The 17,226-nt window shown below is 51.0% G+C and overlaps 6 protein-coding genes across 6 annotated transcripts; 5 read left to right on the top strand and 1 right to left on the bottom strand.

The window, feature by feature from the left end:
- Positions 1-68: 68 nt before the first annotated feature.
- On the bottom strand, positions 69-2,426 carry M437DRAFT_71270 (uncharacterized protein; the record flags this gene model as incomplete). The annotated part of the gene is made up of 3 exons (XM_041025648.1): positions 69-165; positions 218-2,166; positions 2,220-2,426. The coding sequence occupies 3 exons, from the start codon at positions 2,424-2,426 to the stop codon at positions 69-71; spliced, it is 2,253 nt and encodes a 750-aa protein (XP_040884479.1).
- Positions 2,427-3,078: 652 nt separating this feature from the next.
- Positions 3,079-3,435, top strand: M437DRAFT_61858 (uncharacterized protein; the record flags this gene model as incomplete). Its single annotated transcript, XM_041023991.1, has 1 exon — positions 3,079-3,435. One exon carries the CDS (start codon positions 3,079-3,081, stop codon positions 3,433-3,435), a length of 357 nt encoding a protein of 118 aa, XP_040884478.1.
- Positions 3,436-3,977: 542 nt separating this feature from the next.
- Positions 3,978-5,138, top strand: M437DRAFT_35840 (uncharacterized protein; the record flags this gene model as incomplete). Its single annotated transcript, XM_041019333.1, has 2 exons — positions 3,978-4,046; positions 4,107-5,138. The coding sequence occupies 2 exons, from the start codon at positions 3,978-3,980 to the stop codon at positions 5,136-5,138; spliced, it is 1,101 nt and encodes a 366-aa protein (XP_040884477.1).
- A 589-nt stretch (positions 5,139-5,727) lies between these two features.
- M437DRAFT_80099 (serine palmitoyltransferase) lies at positions 5,728-7,442 on the top strand (the record flags this gene model as incomplete). Its single annotated transcript, XM_041027286.1, has 4 exons — positions 5,728-5,970; positions 6,030-6,130; positions 6,184-7,186; positions 7,245-7,442. The coding sequence occupies 4 exons, from the start codon at positions 5,728-5,730 to the stop codon at positions 7,440-7,442; spliced, it is 1,545 nt and encodes a 514-aa protein (XP_040884476.1).
- A 397-nt stretch (positions 7,443-7,839) lies between these two features.
- Positions 7,840-10,569, top strand: M437DRAFT_37355 (AAA-domain-containing protein; the record flags this gene model as incomplete). Its single annotated transcript, XM_041019613.1, has 4 exons — positions 7,840-7,932; positions 7,986-9,015; positions 9,295-10,296; positions 10,349-10,569. 4 exons carry the CDS (start codon positions 7,840-7,842, stop codon positions 10,567-10,569), a joined length of 2,346 nt encoding a protein of 781 aa, XP_040884475.1.
- Positions 10,570-10,939: 370 nt separating this feature from the next.
- On the top strand, positions 10,940-12,256 carry M437DRAFT_71287 (WD40 repeat-like protein; the record flags this gene model as incomplete). Its single annotated transcript, XM_041025649.1, has 2 exons — positions 10,940-10,969; positions 11,336-12,256. 2 exons carry the CDS (start codon positions 10,940-10,942, stop codon positions 12,254-12,256), a joined length of 951 nt encoding a protein of 316 aa, XP_040884474.1.
- Between the last annotated feature and the right edge of the window lie 4,970 nt (positions 12,257-17,226).

The raw sequence follows: 17,226 nt of genomic DNA, 5'->3' as shown, positions 1-17,226 counted from the left end.
GTCTTCTTCTGCCAGAATCTAGTATTAAAAATGAATAATTTTAGGGTAGGAACCGATGCAATGTGGATTCAGCGAGTGATGATCAGACCGAAACCATCAAGCCACTGTCCACATGTGCCGTACACACCAGCAATGCTGTACCCTCTGGGAGGAATCAGACTGCACCTGTTGACAGCGTTAGTAAAACCATCTTTTTCCCATCTCGAAGCACACTTACCCGCTACCACCATCTTTGTTGCCATACCACTCGCTACGGCGACCGCCGCTGGTCAGGATCTGGATACCGTCAATCCAGAGACCAGCTCTCAGATTAAAGCCCAGCAATGTTTCGCCGAATCTTGCGTTGAAGGTGAACTCATCACCGCCTGCCTTGCCGCCTCTTTTTCCGAACAGTTGACTCTCTCCGTCCTCATACACGAATTCGAGACCGTCAAGTGCAAACCCGTGGTAAACTTTAATCGCGACTAAGAGCTTGCGTTTCTCGTGTGATGAACGCAGAAGCACTTCTTGAGGCTGAGTTCCATCCATTTGCGAAAATCCGACCTTTGAACCTCTGAAGCCAACTCTGCTGTCCGGAAGCTTCAACTTAGAATCCTTGCTCACGTGCTGAGCAAAATCAGCAACTTCATGATCGCCCTGGCCAAGAGAGAAGATCTTGATCTTCAGCTTCTTGTTCTTGTTAGCCTCTCCTACTCTGGTTCTTAGATCTGCTTCTGTCAACGTGATTTGGCGAGGTGCAACCGAGCCATTGCTAGGATCTAGATATTCGATCCAGTGACGGCAAAGGTCATCGCCCTCGGTGTAGATCTCGATGAATGCTATGCCCGTGCTTGCAGTGACCAGAGCAGCTCCCTTGTCAACAGCCCATACTTGAATGCTATCTTCCGGAGGAACGCTCATATCAGTAGGCAGTGCGAAACAGGGGTGTAGTCTGAATCTCAAGGCATCCAGCCTGTGCCATGCACATTCATCCTGCTGGAGACAGAGACGCATGCCTTGTGATTCAGTGCGAGTTGAGTAAGGTTCTCTGGTGGTGAAAGTGCGGTTCAGACGAACATAGTCACGAAGCATGACGCCAGATTCCTGGTGAGGGCAGCCAAACAAGTGGCCGGTTTCGTGCATGTGAGCACCGATTCCGATGTTGGCAGCTTCCCAGTTGCTCCCGCTTTCGTTGCAATCATTTGCGACGTATTTCGTGTCAGTCTTCGTGCAATCAGTGAACGCGGGTACAACTTCTTCAAGGTGCGCGGGATAAGATTGCAGGGAATGAGAACCGAAAATTGCAAGTTTGATCTGTTCGTCGCCGCCTCCAAGAGCAGCGTGACCTCTCACCGTTCCGACCTTAGGATCCCAATGTGTATCCAAGAACATGCACGAGACATACTCTTTCTGGCCCGGTCGAGGTTTGAAGTGATTTTTGACAGCGTCCATGGCGAAAGAAAACAGATCGCCTTTTTGTTTCGCCGGCTCGTACTGTTGTGCGATGTTGAGATCTTGAATCTCGGCAACAGTCTTATCCAGGGTAATGATGTGAATCTTGGCCTCGTTACGCATTTGCCCAGTTGCAAGATCACGGCCGGTCAAGGTACCCTGTTGCCATTCCTCCTCATAGCGGAAGCAGCGACGGCCGAAACCATGACGGTTCATCTGCTCGCCTGTAAAGGCTTGCCACAGATAAGCAGCCATACGGAATTTGCGCACCGCTGTTTCTAGGCCATTGCCCTCGGTTTTGATACGCTCAGGGACCGCATCGAATGTTCTCGGTGAATCTTTTGCAACCAGAATGGCCAGGTGGAGAGGTGGTGAGGTGTTCATGGGGAGGTAATTGATTTGGAAGTAGGAAGAATGGGCGGGCTGGCCATTGAGCTGGTTTTGCGAAGGTCTACGCTGACGAGGGATAAAGTCGAGGCGGAGCCGGTTGGGTCCGGGTTGCAGGTATACGAGTGCCTTAAAATGCGAGTCGCTGACGGGCCAAGTCATAGGAGGGAAACAGTCTTGATGCGAACAGACGACAATGTCACCGTCTAAGGGCTGTGATGGGTCACCGACCTGGCCGTATATGAGAAGGACTTTTTGGTGGACCCAGGAACCCTCGGATGCCGACAGAACGCGAGGTGCAAGCGGAGATGTATATTGGGTGGGTTTCGGTGAGCCATTGATCGAACCCTGCTCGCTTGTCAGTGGTGTATGGCCTTGCAATGGCCATTTTGGATACTCACAGCAATGCTGTAGCGACTGCTGTTGTTATTTGAGGGCGCTGGTCGGGAGCCAAGTGGAGGGGTCTTGCTGCCATTCATGGCAGCGAGGTTCGTATTGGAGCCCGAGACGGAAGGAAGAGAAGGAAGCGGAGGAGATGTGGCAGGAGGCGGCGGAGACTTTCCTCCAAAGACAGAGTTCAGTGTTGAGGACGACTTGTTGCGAGGCATCTCAGGAACGGTATCGACGGTGGTGCCATCTTGAGAGCGCGAATCGTTGCTGCTAGAATGTGAATGGCCGTCGTTTGCAGAGCTTGTCTTGTCGGCCTTGAAGCTGGCTTTTGACCTTCGGCGGAGCTCTTTTAGGAACGAAGGCATGGCAGTAGTGGTGGTTCAGTGCGACGCTGCGGAGGATGGCTGTATAGGTACGCTTCTCTCGACTATTTGTTGGTTTGCAGCAGACAGAGGGATCAGCTGAACAGATGAACGAGGGCTGCGACAATGAGTGATACAAATATGCGCGACACAGCGGATGGTTGCTGGAAATGCTGCACTCTGCCGATAGACAAGCAGCCTGGAGGTCGATCGAGCCCTTGTCCAAAGGTACGCGTTTCAAAACCGGCCAAGCAATTCTCACCGAGAGGATCCAGTCAGGTCTGACAAGAGGAGAAGAGATCAAGTGACAAGCAGCATTGAGGAAGAACTAGGCTCGGCGGATAACTATGGCTGCCAACTTGGAACCTTGACCTGGATCCTTGAATGGACTTGTCCGTTGAGAGGCTGCTGCCACGAATGTTCCTCAACCCGCCGACTGCCCATTGCATCACTAACAACTATCAAGCCTCGTTGGCGCCGCCATGCCGGCCGTGCTGATGCGGCTTGCATGTGCCTCCTCGGCCACTATACCCGAATCAGATTTATGCTTCTCTTGTCCATCGGTGCATACCATCCGAACTCATCCGTTGCAGCGAGCACGAGAGCCTCTTTTGACTCAGCAAGCCGTGTCCCTCTGCACGACGGCATGTACACGACTGAGCATATCAAAATCGACTCCCTTGTCGCTCTGCTACGTGCGCCGGCGTCCAAAGTGTTGCTTCTATTCATATCTTTGGCCGATCCGCACGAAGCTCGCGAGCTAAACAGAGTCACTAAATCCGACTCGCGTGCCAATGCCAATACTCCTCTCTCCTTGTCTTCCAAGGCAGGCAGAGGGTGCGGGCCAGGGAAGGACTCTATGTAATCCACTTTTTTGTTCTATTGAACTACTCTTCGAGATTGCTTCTATTCGACTTATAAATCAAGCACTCGAGGAGGATGGGAGCAAGGGCAGTGATGCTAGAGATCGATTGTGAAGAGGCAATCTTTGTTGTTGGCGCTGTTGCTAGACGACTAAAGACATCGATATGCCTGTTTGAGCGGGTACCTGGAATAAGCAACTATAGATCTCAGACTGGTTGCGGAGAGGTTGGAGTTGGTGACGAAACGAACCAAGGCGCTGCCGATACTTGGAGCGTTTGATCGAGATGGGAATTGATTCAGGTCAAGCAGCCCCTCGACTCCGTCCCACAGTTTTGCAAACTTGACAGCGCTTAAGCCTTAGCGTATAACTGCCCCAGCAACTGATCATGCATTCCACCACTCTATGCTTGACACCTCGTGCATAATTGCTCTTTGACCACTCTTTTCTCCTTTGACCAAACTGTCGGATTTTCTCCTTAAACCCATACACCTCACCACATCGCAGCGCATCTCGTCCACAATCCCTTCAGACACTCGAGCGCCATGGCAGAAGCCGACGCTACAGGCAGCGATGTCGCCAACAGAGTCATGCGCCGGCTCGAGGTATCAAAGGTATGAATGAGCTTCGATATTGATGGCTTGTTTATCTACGTCACTGACTGTCTATCACAGATGACCAGAGCTCTGCAAGACAGATTGGCACTGGCCAATGTCAAGATCAAGAATGGCTGGGAGAACCTCAGTATCGACACCATCGAGCCGCACATCGACCAACAACTCAAGCGTAAACGCACCGCCTCGAGCATCAACGACAGCTACTCGGACACCTCATCCAGCGTCTCAAGCCGCTTCCATTCCATTGGGGGCATGGCCTCATCTCCCTTGACTGCCCCCATCTTCTCCGACGACATGCCTCGGCTAGGCAGCTCTCATAGCAGTGTCCATGGCAGCACTCACAGCAGCAAACGTCCGAGGTTTGCCGACGTCCACAAGTACCCTGCATCGAGCAGTCAGACTGGTCGCAAAACCCGCAGTGCTCTCGCTGTTCAGTCATGGAAGAGATCACACAGACTTCCAGAATCGTCTCCGGCCTACCACAACAGAACCGCCGTCTTTCCTTCGACCCTCCATGTCCCAAAGTTGTCTTTCATATCCGAAGGCTCTAGTCTCATCGACGACGCTCCCTCGCCTGAACTCTCCGAGGACGATGACACCGATCTTCCCGTGCACTCATTCAATGTCGATGGCGACCTATACAACATTCGATCGTCACCCCCCAAGACGCCACCTCCTCAACACCGCTTCTCGCGCACATCCAAGGACGATGAACTTGGCATGCTTGGGCTAATGAACTCGCCTACTCCGGCAAATGGTATCAACAGTGCTCGGGTAATTGCTCCGTCCACACCACCATCCAAGACAACTCCTCTACCATCGTCGATGATGCACACGCCAGGGGGAAGCAATGGCCTCTTTGGATTTGCGCTGAGCACTCCTTCGAACAACTTCAATTTCGCCGACTTCTGCAACGTTACACCAAGTCCTGCTCAAGTCAATTGGGCGGCTAACAAAAGCCCTCTATCGGCACGAGAGCCACACCGAAAACTCAACTTCGACGGCCTGTTGCAACCAGGTTCCAGCCCTGATGTTGCAAGGCACACGAGCGGTAGTAGCAGCTTGGAGCTTGGAGCTCTTCTCCAATGAGCTCAGCCTCAGTATACATTCCTTTCACGATGATACGATTTCTAGACAGACGTTTGGATTTCACGACCTACCTGGGGCATACCCAATATCGATACCCGCACGTTTCTTTTTCTTTTTCTTTTCTCTTTTATCTCTTTCAATCAATTCTCCTTTGTTTTTTTTTCAGTGGTCAGGAGGTGTGGTGCCTCGATGGCGCCGGGTAAAGGGGTTCGAGATGGGAGGGGTTTCATGGCGTTCGTTGGACGCGGTTCGTGTTCTTTTCGCGTGCTTTTGAGTTTTCATTTTATGCGAGGGTGGGCAGGGCAAACATGGTCCATGACGAGGCGAGGGATTGCATAAAGGGGCCGTTACATAGCTAGCATAATGACATGCCTAGAACAGAGGCTGATATTCTTCAGAAGAACCTTTACTGCAGCAAAGCACCATTCACAGAGGACAGGGGTACGCGCCGAGTTTAGATTTAAATTGATTGTAAAGAAAGTCGGTTCGAGTTGCCGACAACAGCAATTAGGGGTCTGGGACTAACCACCGAAACGCCTTGATGACCGTCGCACCTTGACTTCTCTACACTCGAGACTATGCGCCCACGATGAATACAACAAGTCCTCCGCCAGATGCATTGGGCAATGCCCTTGAGCTTGTCAACCAGGCCTTTGATCAAGTACAGAAGATACCTGGCTCTTCAATAGTCATCCGCTACATCCGTTCCAGCTACCAAAATGATCCCGTTCGCTCGGCCATGGAGCTGTTCCTCTTCCTCTTCGCCGTCTACTACCTGGTTTCGCCCGCATACTCGACAAAGAAGCAGAAGCAGATCCCTCTGACTGAGGAGGTGCGTCGCAGCTACCACTGTCACAGTCACCATCTCTTGTGTGCTGACATGACACACAGGAAATTGATGAGCTTGTCGAAGACTGGACCCCCGAACCATTGGCAGCCCCCGTGACAGCTTTTGAGGAGATCGAGAACGAGAAGAGGCCAGTCATTGTTGGGTGCGCAGTCTCACTTCATACTACCGTGAGCAACATGCTAATGCACAGTACAGTCCTTCAGCGCCAAAGTCAAAGCTAGCGAATGGCCGAACCGTAACAAACCTTGCCACCTACAACCACTTCAACTTCATCAACTCGGAAGTCATCAAGGAGGCCGCTGTCAAAACTCTGCGTGCCTACGGTGTCGGTCCCTGCGGTCCTCCTGGTTTCTACGGTACGCAGGATGTCCACCAAACCCTCGAAGCCGACATTGCCGCCCACCTAGGTACACCCGCTGCCATTGTCTATGCCCAATCTTTCAGTACTATCTCCTCGGTCATTCCTGCCTTCTCCAAGCGCGGCGACATCATCGTTGCCGACAAGGCTGTCAACTTCGCCATACGTAAAGGTATCCAGATTTCGCGCAGTACAATCCGATGGTACGAACACAACGACATGGAAGACCTTGAACGCGTGCTTGCAAAATTGGTAAAAGAGAATGCCCGCAAACCCCTGACTCGCCGTTTTATCATCACCGAGGGCCTGTTCGAGAATGTAGGCGACGTTGTCAATCTCCCCAAGCTCATTGAGCTCAAGCAAAAGTACAAGTTCCGCACTATTTTGGACGAAACATGGTCATATGGTGTCCTGGGCCGCACAGGCGCTGGTGTCACCGAGCAACAAAATGTGGACGCCAGCCAGGTCGACATGATCATTGGCTCGCTCGCTGGTTCCCTCTGTGGAGGTGGTGGCTTCTGTGCTGGTAGCGAGGAAATTGTCGAACATCAACGCCTTTCTGGTAGTGCATATACCTTCTCGGCAGCATTGCCCGCTATGCTTGCAACAACTGCTAGCGCGACTAGCAGGATGCTTCAAGAACAGCCCGAAATCCTTGTCGCATTGAGAGAGAACATTCGGGCCATGCGTGCTCAATTGGACCCACGCAGCGACTGGGTTACTTGCACAAGTGCTGTTGAGAACCCTGTCCTGATGCTTGTCCTCAAGGAAGAAGTGGTCGAGAGCAGGCAGTTGAGTGCACCAGAGCAAGATACCATCATGCAAGACATTGTCGAAGAGGTAAGCCAGACTTTCGCCTATACAGCGCTGTATCATTCAACTGACCGTGTATAAACAGTGTCTTGCCAATGGCGTCTTGATCACGCGACTAAAGAGCATGCCTCCACCACTTGGCGGCACACCTCGCGACGAGGGCTGGCAACCTCAAGCTGCCGTGAAGGTCTGTGTCACTACTGGGCTATCAAAGAAGGAGACGGAGAAGGCTGGCGTGACCATCAGGCATGCCATCACCAAGATTATGACACGCAAGAAGTAAACACAGCAAAAATCGTTTCGTGTTTCAACAGGAACTCTGCTCGACGGCGTTATTACTCACGGTCAAGCGATTTCATTCGGAGTCTGTATAGAGTATATTACTTGTAATTGTCGAGAAATACAAATCTTCTTCGTAATCTTCTCGAAGCAATTTTCAGGATCTGCGTATCCGAGCGGATCGCGATGTGACTACTTAGATTGGCACGAGACTTGGCAGGTGCGCTTCTCTACGTCATGGCTACCGTCCATCAGAGGCCGCGCAAAGAGCGAGGCTTGGACAGAGGGACAAGAATTGAATCAACTCTAGGCACATTCGTTCGACGACTCCGAAATCACCACGTTCGACCGCATACTGCTCTGCCAATTTCGCATGTAGACAGGCCGTCGTTGTTGACACAATGTTAGGCCGCGGGAAGCCAGCATCTTCCATGCAGAAGACATATGACGATTGTTATTTGACATGCTCGACTGCTGTGTATTTTGAGGGACAGGTAGGATTCGTGTTGACAGTGGTCGGGTACAGCAGCAGCTGATGGAGAGTCAGAACAACGAGGCCGAAGCTCTGCGATCATGGCGCAACGCACTGGACCAAATATACTATCACAACGCCTATCGCATGCCTACCGGATGGCGCCCACGTTCCGAAACCGAGAAGGCCCTGCAGGAGTCATTGCGACAGATGGAGTTACAATGCAAAGAGCGTGTGGACTTACTTGAGGCACTTCGGCAGAGTCGCGAGGAAGCTGCGGAGGCAGAAACACAAGCAAAGGCAACATCGTCTAGCACAAGCATTCCACTTCAGGAAAGTGCGGACCAGAGCCACGCTGGAGGCCTAGGCGGAGGAAGTATCCCTCCGGTTAACTACTCTGATATCTCGCGTCCTACGCCTCCTGCTCTTCCGACACGCAACAAGCGACCATCTTATACTTCGAAATATAGTTCTGGGACCGATGTACCAACCGTTCGCAGGTCGCCTTTGCAGACTAGCTCTGCCTTTGCTCCATCGTCTTCATCTTCATCATCCATGCTGGCTCCTCAATCGTCAACTGGCCAGCGGAAAGGCTCGCGCACCCCTAGTCCGGAGAAGAGAGGAGGCATGCTGAGAACCTTGCGCGCCGGTGGGAAGGAGAGGACGACTTCATCCGGCAAACTAGCCAATGCTACTTTCAGGAAGCCTGCTGCTGCCTCGAAGGCCGCTACCCAAGCATGGGGCATCACTCAACGAAATGCCAGCGTCGGTAGTCTGGAGCAAGCGAACGGGCATCTGGACGGCCCCTCTAGTTCTGCCACCGTTTGGGATCCCTACACAAGAACACTCGTCGATCCTTCCAACTCTTCTCGACCTACTGTGCCTACTCACACTGCTTCTGCTCCTCCAGCTGCGCTCCACCCATCCAATTCTCGTTCTTCTCAAGAACAGCCTAGACCTCCTCAGAAGCACGTACGGCCACCCAGTCCATCAGATTATTTCGTCCAGCCATCGGTTTCGAACGGATCTCAGTCTGAATCGCAACGTCCACCATATCCTGATCATTCTTTGTTGAACCCAGTACAACCATCCCAAGCATACGCCAGTAGTTCCGAACACCTGGGTCCTCCCACCCCAATAACTTCACCCCGCCAACGATCGAATCCTACATTTACCGCTAACACTACCAAGGCACGGAAGCAATCGCCTGTCCGCAGAATTGAACCCGTCAGTCTACCGTCCTATCGCAATGAATATCTCCCTGCGCAGCCGAGCAAATACAAAAATCCTCCAAACGCCAGGCCACCTAAGACTCTGAAGGATCTGGAGAACCAGGTCTCATCTACGATGCCTGCTGCAACGAGTCAGACAAAGACAAAGGTAGCACCGCCGATTCCTAGGAAAGCAGTTGGTGTAGTCAACGCTGCAAAGGCACGACAACAATTAGACGACAGAAACGTCTCGTCAGGATACAGCGCGGACGAACATAGTAGCGGAAGAGAAAACTCGACAAGAGTACGACGAAAGAAAAACACTACAGTGGAGGCAGAAGCTCCTGCGCCCATTGTCGAATCCGTTACCGAAAATCCCGATGCGCCTACGGAGCCGCAAAACGAATTGTCTGAGTGGGACGAACGTGTCAAGAATCTGCTCAACAATTTACCTCGCGGCGTAGATGAGGCAGCCGCGAAACAGATCTTCAACGAGATCGTTATTCAGGGCGACGAGGTACATTGGGATGATGTTGCGGGTCTGGAGATCGCGAAGAGTGCGCTCAAGGAGACAGTCGTCTATCCATTCTTGCGGCCGGATCTATTCATGGGACTTCGTGAACCAGCACGTGGTATGTTGCTCTTCGGCCCGCCAGGAACAGGAAAGACCATGCTGGCCAGAGCGGTAGCCACGGAGAGTAAAAGTACATTCTTCGCCATCTCCGCTAGCAGTCTGACGAGCAAGTACCTTGGCGAGAGTGAGAAGCTCGTCCGCGCGCTATTTGCCATTGCAAAGGCATTGGCCCCATCAATCATCTTTGTTGACGAAATTGACTCGCTACTCTCGGCGCGTGGTGGATCAAGCGAGCATGAAGCTACTCGTCGGATCAAGACCGAATTTTTGATTCAATGGAGTGACCTGGCAAAAGCAGCTGCAGGCAAGGAAACGAGCGAGAAAGACAAAGAGCGAGGTGATGCTAGCAGAGTTTTGGTACTGGCAGCTACAAACTTGCCTTGGGCGATCGATGAAGCGGCGAGAAGACGATTTGTCAGAAGACAGTATATTCCCTTGCCCGAGGACTGGGTGCGCAAGCTGCAGCTCACGACATTGATGGCGGCGCAAAAACACAACATCAGCGACGAAGACTTGAACGAGCTGGTGTATTTGACTGAAGGTGTGTCGATCTGTTTTGAGCACTTTAGGAATTGATGCTGACAACGTTCCAGGTTTTTCGGGTAGTGATATCACAGCTCTGGCGAAAGACGCAGCCATGGGACCTCTGCGTTCTCTAGGAGAGAAACTGCTACACATGTCTCCGGACGACATCAGACCTATTGACGTCACGGACTTTAAGGCGAGTTTGGTCAATATTCGACCTAGTGTCTCAGCCTCTGGACTGAAAGAGTTTGAAGACTGGGCCAAGGAGTTTGGTGAGCGTGGTGGTTGATCAGGCGCATCAGGGTTCCGGTAGCTGGGGCAGTTGTTCTTCTCAGTGGTCAAGGTTTCTGAGCATTCTATACCTAATGTTTTCGTGTCGATACCTCGATATCGATCAGCACGCTTGAATCTATATCTTTATTGTTTCTCTATTGTTTTGTAAACTAAATGACTCGAAATCCTCATGTAGGGGTTGTTCAACCCTGCACCTCTTTTCTACTCTCAAGCACTTTCATCAGTCTCAAACCACATTAGACAACTTTGAGCCCTGGAAGCTCATCCAATATACTCCAATTTAATTTGTTCAGATCCTAGAATAACTTGCAACTGCAAACTACAACGATCTGCCTCATCATCGCCTTGATCTGAGAGTCTTGGTGATGTGCCAGGGTGGTACCCGCAGCAAACAGGTCTGGGCACACTCGCACTCCATCATCAGCATGTCACCAGCTCAGCCTCCTTCTTTCGCTAACGACAAACTATCTGGTTGATCTATGAGCAGTTGACCTGGCCCACACTCGCCACAAATCCGTATGCTTGGAAACCTCTGTCAAGACGACCGTCCGGCATTGTGGATCTAGAATGTGACCGCCTTGACTGGCACCACACCACACCACCATGGCTTGACTGGTTGACGTCCCTGCATGTCCAAAACCTGCACCACTTTCGCAAGGATCCTTCATTGGACGCCAACTTGTCAGCCTCATCTATTCTTGAATCTTCTTGAAACATGAACGGTCCATCCTTCATGCAGGGTATTGGGACACCCGTTGGAGGACCCTAGCAATGAATGGTTCGCTTCTAAAGCTGGTGACAGCACCATCAAGATCTGGGATATTGCTTCTGGCGTACTCAGGGTCGCACTTACAGGGCATATCTCGACCATCCGAGGGCTGGATGTGAGCCCACGCCATCCACTGTTGTTCAGCTGCGGTGAGGATAAGAAGGTCAAATGTTGGAATCTAGAGCATAATCAAAGCTTCCGCGAGTATCATGGCCATCTAAGTGGTGTCTATACACTTGCCCTGTACCCTACGATCGACGTACTTTGTACGGGTGGTCGCGATAGAGTTGTGCCTGTCTGGGATATACGTACTCGAGGTGCAGTCTGTATATTGGATGGTCATACTGAGGCTGTGATCGACGTCAAGTGCCAGGAGGCCGACCCACAAGTCTTGTCCGCATCTTCGGATCGAAGCATACGCGTGTGGGATCTCAGAGCAGGTAAAGCAACGCATGTTCTGACGCATCATAAGGCAGGTGTATGTGCTCTAGCTCTTCATCCCGAAGAGTTCACCTTCGCATCTGCATCTAAGGATATGATCAAGAAGTGGAAGTGTCCTGAAAGTGCTCTCATGCACAATTATAGAGGCCATCATGGTCTTATTAACACACTATCAGTTAACAAAGACAATGTTATGTTCTCAGGCGGTGATGATGGCCTATTCACTTCCTGGGATCGGAAGACTGGCCAAAAATTCCTGCAACAGAAGAATAAACCCGATTCAGGCAGTCTAGATGCTGAGGCAGGGATTCTCTGCAGTGCTTTCGATAGGACAGGAATGCAACTGATCATAGGGTGTGCAGACAAGACTCTCAAGGTCTACAAGGAGGAAAACACCGTTTCGGAGCCACATCTTTTGGATCTACAAGACTATGATATCTCTGGCGAGTCTGCAGCTTACTATACACAATGAAAGTGAGTAGATTAAATTAATAAACGTGGCGCGATTTTATATTCACATCTTGATACCCCCGCTCGCAGGAGACCTCTATTGGACGCCATCCTGCAGGACTCGTCTATTCTTAGGACACGACTTCATCCTCCTGATAGGCTGCTGATCCATCAGGCGTACCTGGCTAATTTCTCTCGTACATAATACAAAGCAGGCCGGACCACTGCCTTCATGTTCTGAATGCATGACTCACCATCTTATACTTGTTATGGACTGTCGCACAGGATTCGCGGTCGAGATGCATGTGCAGCTGTGCCTATTCAAATCCTTCTCGCCTACAGTAATTGGTTCTCCATGAGGCGGTGTTGCAGCAAATGAGTTTCTTAAAGGTAAGGCTTACGCTCAAGCTGCTTCCTGAGCGATATCCTCGAAGCTGTTCCGCTGCGACAAAGAAATCATGGCAAGGCCTTTGTATATCCTGTCTTTTATGTCATGCTTTTCGACCGCTCTTGCCTTGCACGTTCCAAGGCAAGCAGGAACGACGCAATACACGAACTCGTCAGGTACGACCAAGCCGCCAACTAATCCTTCCGCTTCTGGTGATTTTTGTTGTCAAGTTTATGCTCCGGCAGCTGCTTTGAACTGGTGGTATACAAATGCTGCATTCGAAACTGTCGCCCAAACTATCGTTACCGAATACTTGCGCTATAACAACACAGTTCTTCCGACAGCCACAGTCACAATTACCAACTCATCCGCTGCTGATGTGACAGGCACGTATAATGTCGGCGCAGACGCGGCTGGCATCGGTCCGTCTTTCTCAGGTATTCCAACAGCCATGAACAAACCCTCCGGTCTCGGTCAGCCATACGATCAGACAATTATGCTCACAGGAACTGAAGTTGTAGTTGGACACACTACCATGTAGGCTGCTGCAAGACTGCTATGAGCTCCAAGCTGATGATTACGTTCAGGACAGCCCCAACGCCATTCATTGAATACGGCTTTGTTTTCGTGTTTTCTGGCACGGTCAATGATGCAGGGAGGTGTATAGCATCAAGCACGACGACATTTGATGAACCATCATCCACCTCAATCAGCGAATACGACGTGTCATCTGTTGCAATGAGCTGGTTTGAGGGTGCTCTTTTCGAGCCATTGGGTCCGCCTATGTACGGTTTCTCACACACCTCCTTCCTACTGTCCACGCCTTATGTCAGTGCCGTCTTAACAACGCCAGGCGAATGGTACACTAGTGCAAAAGGCCTGAAACTTGAGGAGTCATTCATTACGTGGCTGGCAAATGATCCAGAGGCTCTCTCTCAAGTACCGAGGATCATGAGTTGCTCGCCAGTCTCGGGCGGAGGGGCACCGAACGTTCATATTCGTGTCTCATTTTTGACGACGTCAAGCGCCGTGACCAGCACTACGAATGCGGTCTTCGTCAACAAGGCCACCACAACATCAGCAGTTCCTGCTAGCCAGACTGCTCCAGCTGGCCCTATAAGCACTACGCAGTCGACCATTCAGACCACCAAGGCCGCTCAGAGTCCATCTAAACAGCCTTCCGGTCAGACAGGTCAGCCAAATACTTCACCTTTCAATGCTGCAACAGAAGTTTCGCAAGGACTTGGATCACCATCCGAGGGCCCAGATGGTTCTCCGACGACTTCCGAGACATCGCTGAAGGAACCTGGCGAACAGCCCACAATCACCTCTGATGCATCGAATCAGCCGGTCACACAGAAGACTACTGCTGATTCTCCGGCGGCTCCGATACAGTCTTCGGGAGAACAAGTGTCCATTGGAGACCAACAATCAGCTCAAATCACGTCAAGTGGGGGGCAAGCCTCAAATCCTCCAGAAACCAGACCGGTAGACTCGCAGGCTGCTACTCAAGAGATCTCCTCCATCAACACTATCCAGAAAACGGCAGTTGTAAGTGGAACATCGCCCGCAGAGACTTCCCATGGCCCTCCGCCTGTCGCAATTGGTCAGGTTACAGCATCGTATGCGTCTGATGCGTACATCGTGGGAAGCCAGACTCTGGCTTTTGGAGGTTCTGCCGTTGAGATTTCTGGAACAATGTATTCTATACATGCGTCTGGTGGTACTGCCAAGGTCAATGGACAAGATGTCCAGATCACGACTGTAACGTCTCCTGTCGTATCAGCAGCACCTATCGTGTTGGGTGATTTGACGGGTAGACCTGTAACTTCTGGAGCTTACGTTGTGGCTGATCAGACTCTTAGTCGCGGAGGGTCAGCCATCGAGATATCTGGCACCACATATTCGTTGGGGCCATCTGGCGACAATATCGTTGTCAATGGTGAAGCGACACCAGTTTCTGCTTTGCAAGCGACCACCGCACAGCCAGCAACAGTCGTGATTGGTGATGTGACGGCGGCTCCTGAGTCATCTGGAGCTTATTATGTTGTTGCTGGACAAACACTCTCTCCTGGCGCCTCAGCAATAGAGATCTCTAGTGTGACATATTCTCTGCCAAAGTCTGGAGCGAACATCGTGGTAAATGGAGCTACTTCATATGCGAATGCTGCAAGCACCCCTGCTCCTGTGGTCTTTGGTAGTATTACTGCTGCATCATTCATAGGTGGTGGATATATCGTATCCAGCCAGATCTTGAGCCCAGGGGGTACCGAGGTCGAGGTTGCAGGGACGACATACTCTCTGGCTGCGTCTGGGAACACAGTATTCATTGACGGAAAGCCAACTGCGATACAAACTGCGGCTCCTGTTACGCCCCTGGCGGAAGCCACCTCCCTCGCCAATGCTGTGACCACGCCCGTGCCTGTAACCTTTGGCAGTGTCACTGCTGCTCCCTTGATTGCAGGGGGCTATGTTTTGGCTTCTCAAGTCTTGAGTCCTGATGGCAGTGCGATTGAAGTTTCAGGAATAACATACTCTCTAGCCACATCCGGAAATACCGTTTTCATCGACGGAAGACCCACTGCTTTCCAGGATGTGGCTACTGCTGCTGCTGCATCACTCACTATTGGGTCGCAGACTTTCACTGCCATTGCTGCTTCTGCGACACCACTGGTCATCGCATCACAGACTCTTGTCCCAGGCGGTCCCGCCATCACAGTTAGCGGCACAACATACAGCCTTCCCTCTTCGGTAACAGACGGCATAGTTGTGAACGGGCGAACAAAGAGTTTAGCACAAGCATCTGGCATTGCCATTTTATCAGCCAACTCACAACAGATTTCTTTCACACCATTGAAATCTGGTATAGCAGTAGCTTCACAGACACTCTATCCAGGTGGAAATGTCATTGTCAATGGCGAGACATTGAGCTTAGCGAGCAGTGGAAGTCTTGTGGTTGTCAAGTCGGGCGGGAGTTCGACAACAGAGGGTCTGGGCGATTACATTTGGCAAGGAATTGCTACTTCCATTTTGGCTTCGAAGACAGGTTCCGCCTCTCGCTCGAGTGGAATAAGTGCCACCATTCCGGATGGTTCAGAGTCATTGGTCAGTAGTAGCAGCACAGCCGAAACCGAAACTGGACGCGAGACTACGGCCACCACAGCTACTGCGAGCAAGTCAGATGGTATGAATATGGACATTTCAAGTTGGATGTCTGTTATAACTTGCCTCATGATGGCTTCACTGGTCATGTGGTAGTGAGTCTTGGCAGACACGTATGTATTTAAGATGGTAGCAGAATTGCTTCGTATATCACACTCACAAGCCATTCAAATCTTTCACTTGAGCCCCATATATGAACATCATTCAGAAATACCAAGCACCCGTTTCATCCTTAATTTAAAAATCTCGTACAACGTGTTCGAAACCGACTTGAGTCATTGTCAGGCCGCTCGCTGAAAAGAAAGCTGGCGCCTTCGAGACACATACATAATTCAACAACAACAAAATCACCTAGCTGAACAATCGTTGTTCATGTTCTGAAAAACCGCTGTCACCGGCGATGAAGCTATCGCTGGGTGCTCTTTGGTTGCTCGCATACTGTTCGGCTGCATTATGCAACTACACGTTACTGAGGCCAGAGGATGTACAGCCCATCAAACACTCTGACGATTTGCCATGCCCTTATGACAAATACGTTGATCGTATGTCAAAAGCAAAAATCCAGAAAAGAACATATAGCTAACTAGTATTTTGTAACGTCAAAAGACCCTCGTTCCTTGGGCTGCGATACCGATCACTACAATGTCACTTTGAAACCCGACCACACAGTACAAGAACATTTTGATCTCATCGGCAAGGATCTGAGTCCTCACCTCATCCGTCGCTACGAACATGGATACATAGCAGATCTCAAAAACCAGACCGATGTTGAACTCATTCAACGAGACACCGGGCTTTTGCGACTTGAAGGCGCCATTCTGGTTGAAGTGATGCCGCAGAATTTGTCTGTGCCTACGCCAATGTTGTACATTTTCGACTCTGATCTAGATAGAGAGTTGATACTTGAGCCTTGGGATGAGTTTCATCCTAATTGGCCAGCATGGCCGAACGAAGAGATTAGAAGACAACTCGCACCTTCCACGCCGACACGTATGCCGGAGGGAGAAATGCAGCCTATACGACCTTTGACGGACAGGGAAATGAACAGTCCTTGGGCTTACCCTCAAGAGAACGAGTTTGAGATCGGGCTACAGCCTGGCCATACGCTGGATAATCACTTTGCCATCATTGGTAGGGAGATCCATAGCGAGCGTGTCAGTCGTCGTCAAAGAGAAGACCCAGAGTATCGCCAGACTGCCGGTTATACAGTCATGTTGCTGGAGGGAGAAGAGGGTATGCGAGACCTAGATGCCATCAGGTCGGACTCTGGAGTTGCTTATGTGGGTCAAGTGGTGTATTGGAATGCGATCTGTGGTCTCAATGGAGATATGCCTCATTCGCCAAAAGAGGAAGCTAGGAGGCTTTGTGCAGAAGGGAAGTTGCCTACGTAATAAATGGTCATAGGCCCTTAGAGCTGCACATCTCGCTACTGCCCTTTAAGC

Source organism: Aureobasidium melanogenum, assembly GCF_000721775.1.
Source record: "Aureobasidium melanogenum CBS 110374 unplaced genomic scaffold scaffold_1, whole genome shotgun sequence".
In the NCBI taxonomy this organism is placed as follows: domain Eukaryota; kingdom Fungi; phylum Ascomycota; class Dothideomycetes; order Dothideales; family Saccotheciaceae; genus Aureobasidium; species Aureobasidium melanogenum.
The sequence above is the reverse complement of the archived record's forward strand: the minus strand, read 5'-3'. Positions and strand labels throughout refer to the sequence as shown.